The 3,958-nt window shown below is 43.3% G+C and overlaps 1 protein-coding gene across 1 annotated transcript; it reads right to left on the bottom strand.

The window, feature by feature from the left end:
* Window positions 1-890: 890 nt before the first annotated feature.
* dmrt2a (doublesex and mab-3 related transcription factor 2a) lies at window positions 891-3,958 on the bottom strand. The gene is made up of 4 exons (XM_062451202.1): window positions 3,725-3,958; window positions 3,143-3,529; window positions 2,810-2,912; window positions 891-2,320 (listed from the first exon to the last, which is right to left on the bottom strand). Exons 2-4 carry the CDS (start codon window positions 3,491-3,493, stop codon window positions 1,179-1,181), a joined length of 1,596 nt encoding a protein of 531 aa, XP_062307186.1. The 5' UTR covers window positions 3,494-3,529; window positions 3,725-3,958; the 3' UTR covers window positions 891-1,178.

Here is a 3,958-nt window from a genome sequence, read left to right as displayed (position 1 = left end):
TTAGAATGTATAGATTTGTATTGTATTTCAGAATCAGAATCAGAATGGGATTTATTCGCCATGAAAGTTTGCACAGACAAGGAATTTGCTTTGGCAGGAAGGTGCATACAATAAACATATAGGAAGCTAACATTTTAATATGTGGACTATCTATACTAAGGGTACATAAACTAGCAGTACTAAGTGGAATTAGAATTAAATAAAATATAAAAATTTTAGAATACAAAATAATGTTTGGTGTTCTCATATTGCCGTCATAACATATAGTGCCTTGGCTACACTGGCTGTCACATAGTCATGGTCCAGACTCCAGCGGATAACCACTAATGACAAAAACCACTAATGACAAAAAGACACTCGAAAGAGGGGTTCATAACACAGACATCAACAGATATCAAACAGCAAGATATTTTAGATCCTTGTTTGTGGATTCCAATTAATGTCAACAGTTTGTACCACAGAGGAAAAGTAATAGCATATGACCACAAAAAAGAAAATTGTCTTCATCAATTATTTTCCCCATCACTACCTTATCTTGGGATGTCTACTTAATTTAAGAGATTCTAAAATGTAATGGCCAGTCACTAATATGATGCTCTTTCAACACCAAGCAGCACAATAGTTAGAACTGATAGTATAGTAATCTGTTACCTTCCATAATTACAGAAAACCGAAAGGATGTTTTACTACAGAGATCAGATGTCGTTACTGCATTTTCCATTACAACACATACACGACCGCCCTTGATGTAATGAAATGCGTAGGTTCACACAAAAGTGTCATTAACATGACATCCATTTCATGCAAACATTAAGAACATTTAAATTAAATTAAATTTATGTGGTTAATTAAAGCATAATATTAAATACAAAGAAGTTCACCAGAGGAGATTACTCTTTAAAACGTTTATTGAAACATAAAAGAAACATCTTAAATCATATGCTTAAATATATTTTATGATAAAGTAATTTACAATGCTGATATAAAATACGACGTGTGTGTGTATTTTTTGGGGGACAAGACACTGTATAAGTGCATTAAAACACGGACCCACAACTGCTACTAGCACAGTGACTTTCAGAAACCAGCGTTCATTTCAGACAAGAAAAGGAATTAAACGTGTAACATAGCCTGGGGTGGAACTGACAGCATAAACCACCAGAAACAATCCCGTGGATTTACTGCAACGCTCGATTCATAGAAGGCGAGGGTCTCTTTAGGATGGCCTCGACCGAAAAAGACAACGCCTCGTTGGATGCCATCTTGGTCCCCATTGGCTTGGACAGAAAGTCTTTAGCGTACCTGTCCGTGCCTGTTGTTTTCAAGCTGTGGCTGTCTCTGCTGGAGCCCTCTCTGTACTTGCGAGCAGCTTCCTCCAGGAGCTCTTTACAGTAAGGGCCCCTAAGCTCGGCCCCGACCCCGACCCTCGCTCCCGCCCCGACCTTTTCACTGAGGCTCTGCTCGAACAGAGAGTGAAACGAGTTGAGCTTCACGGACAGCGAGTGCTTCGCACTGTCTTTGCTCACCTTGGCCAGGACGCGTTCGTGGCCGGGGGCGTTGGGGTTGGAGTGGGGGTGGGGGGTGACGGGGAAGGCCTGTCCGAAGCCCCTCTCGGGGGGGGAGAAAGCCGATCGTTCTCTGGGTCCCCCCTGGGCAACCATGGCATAGAGGTCCCCGTGCTGGAGCACGTCCAGGTCGGGGAGAAGGGCAGCTCGTGACCCCTCCAGTTTGGAAGCGCCGTCCTGCTCCGGAAGAGCGCTCTCAGAGCCGGCGGCGGGCGTCGTCTTTGCCTCCAGAGCGGCGGCGGGCTTCATGCTCTGCATGGCGGTGGCGTTCAGCAGGCACTGCTGGTAGAGGAGAGCGTCGCTGAGGTTGGCGGCGCCGCGCGGCCACATCATGAAGCTGCCCCGCGACGGGTGGAGGGGGTACTGCCGGTAGGTGGTGGCCACGCTGACGTTGGATGAGATCAGCTCCACGTTGGCCGAGCCGGCCGTGTACTGCATGGACAGATCCAGGCAGTTGGGCCCTAAGAAGTTACACATGTCCTTAGGCTGGGGCTCCATCTGCGCGCCGGATGAGTAAGCAGACTTGTAGGAGTTGTATTCGGTGGCGTGGTGGACCATGCTGCCGGGGAAGAGCAGGGAGGCCGTAGCGGCCTGGCTGGATTCTAGAAGCTCCCGTTCTTTGTATTCCCGCTCCAGCATGATGGTCTCCAGCTCCTTGTCGGCGAAGGCTCTTCTCTTCCTCATCCTGTCGCTCAGAGGTGGAGGGAGAGATGGGTTGCCCCCCATATATGGGTCTGTCTGAACCGGGCGGTATCCTGCAAGGTGTAAGGTTAGCGTCAGTTTGTTTTTTGAAATAAAATAAAAATTCGAATGAAAGTCAAGATAACTAGTAAGAAAAGTCTGAAAATATAAAACGATAATACGTGTTTGCATGTATCGTAAAAGAAAATGAGGGTCACAGCTGAACCAATGTTAAAACCTATGCTGAAACTAATGTTATGGTTCAGTCACTTTTGAGTGGTGCTGTCATGCAACTCAGTGTATCAATGTCTACATTATTTGCTTGTTTAAACCAAGATGTATGTGCCACCAAAATTACATGAACAGTTAGTGAAAAGTAAAATGGACAAATATTCAAGACAAAGAGAAATTAGTAAAGAACACATAAAGGATGTACAGTATAAAGTAAGATCCTGAAGAAAGCATGATGCAGTATTTGGTCTCTAGAAAAGAAAAACTCAACTAAACAAATCAAAACAAACAAACAAAAAGAAAAAAAAAGATGATTGAATTTTAGAACTTACCTTCTAAAATACTTTTTGCCAGCATAGTTGATGGTCGAATATGTCTTTGGTATATAGTCCTCCTCTCAGTCGGACTCTGCTTAGCAGTAATGCCTTTCTTATCCTAATACATTTTAAATAAATTAGTATTTTTTTTTTTTTTGCGTTAGGATTGTGCATGCCCTATTAATTCTATTTTTCGTGAATATCCAAACAGTTAAAGGTTTTTAAGAACAGTTTATTTGTTATACACGACTAACGATGACATTCAAAGTATAAAAATTATCTGGCAATAATTCTCAAACTAGGAACATGAAGACATAAGATGGAACACCTAAGTCCTAAAATACATACCTCTGTCGCCTGCTGTCTGCGAAGTGCTACCTGCGCTGCCATGACGCGCTGTCTTTCCACTACCAGCAGACAGTTGGCACACTGACAGTCACGCCAGCGACAGAAACGTTTATGTCCCTTAAGGCATGACACCACTCCGTGATTCCTGCAACGCGCACATTTCGGTGTTCGGCTCAGTTTCCTCTGGTCGCCCGAACAAATAATAGATCCCGATTTATCATCGCTTTTGGTTCCAGCATTTTCCTCTCCTGCGACGGATAATGTTGAGACAGTACACTCTGCTTGGTCGTCACTTTCCGTTTCCAAGCTCTCCACATCTATTTCAAACTCGGGTCCGGAGATCTCCGTCATGTTTGCAACCGTGGCCTCGGTCTGTCTCAGGGCCCCCTGAATTGTCGGAAACACAGAAAGTAAAGTCAGTAAAAAACGCGTAGGGTGGCTGTTACGGGTTCTTACGCACACACTCACACAAACAAACATAGTTTTATTTGCATTATATAGCTTACAACAAAGACTCTTAAGTCATATGGCATATAGTTCTGAAAATTGCTTTTAGAATAAATGCGTAAAACAATATCTTACCTTTATATAAAGATGAAGATGGCCAATGGTTCAAGGTATAGTAGCCTTTGTAAAATCCAGATATTTACATGTTTTTGCCAAAGTAGACAAAATGTTGAAACAATAGATTTTATAAATTCTCCAAGCCAGGTCAAATAAGTTGTTCAAGTGTTCATTTCTGCACTTCAAGTAATGACTTGTCCGTGATGCTGTCACTTCTATGTGCTCCAAAGTTTTCTCCAAAGCAAGGTGAAA

The sequence above is a fragment of the Osmerus eperlanus genome, chromosome 25 (genome assembly GCF_963692335.1).
Source record: "Osmerus eperlanus chromosome 25, fOsmEpe2.1, whole genome shotgun sequence".
NCBI lineage: Eukaryota > Metazoa > Chordata > Actinopteri > Osmeriformes > Osmeridae > Osmerus > Osmerus eperlanus.
Note: the sequence above shows the minus strand (reverse complement) of the source record. Positions and strands in the feature narration are given on the sequence as shown.

Coding starts and splice junctions, on each gene's coding strand:
- dmrt2a (XM_062451202.1), bottom strand. CDS start 3,493: ATGACGGAGATCTCCGGACCCGAGTTTGAAATAGATGTGGAGAGCTTG. Junction 2,913..3,142: donor GCAGACAGCAGGCGACAGAG/GTATGTATTTTA, acceptor AAAATGTATTAG/GATAAGAAAGGCATTACTGC. Junction 2,321..2,809: donor GGCAAAAAGTATTTTAGAAG/GTAAGTTCTAAA, acceptor TACACCTTGCAG/GATACCGCCCGGTTCAGACA.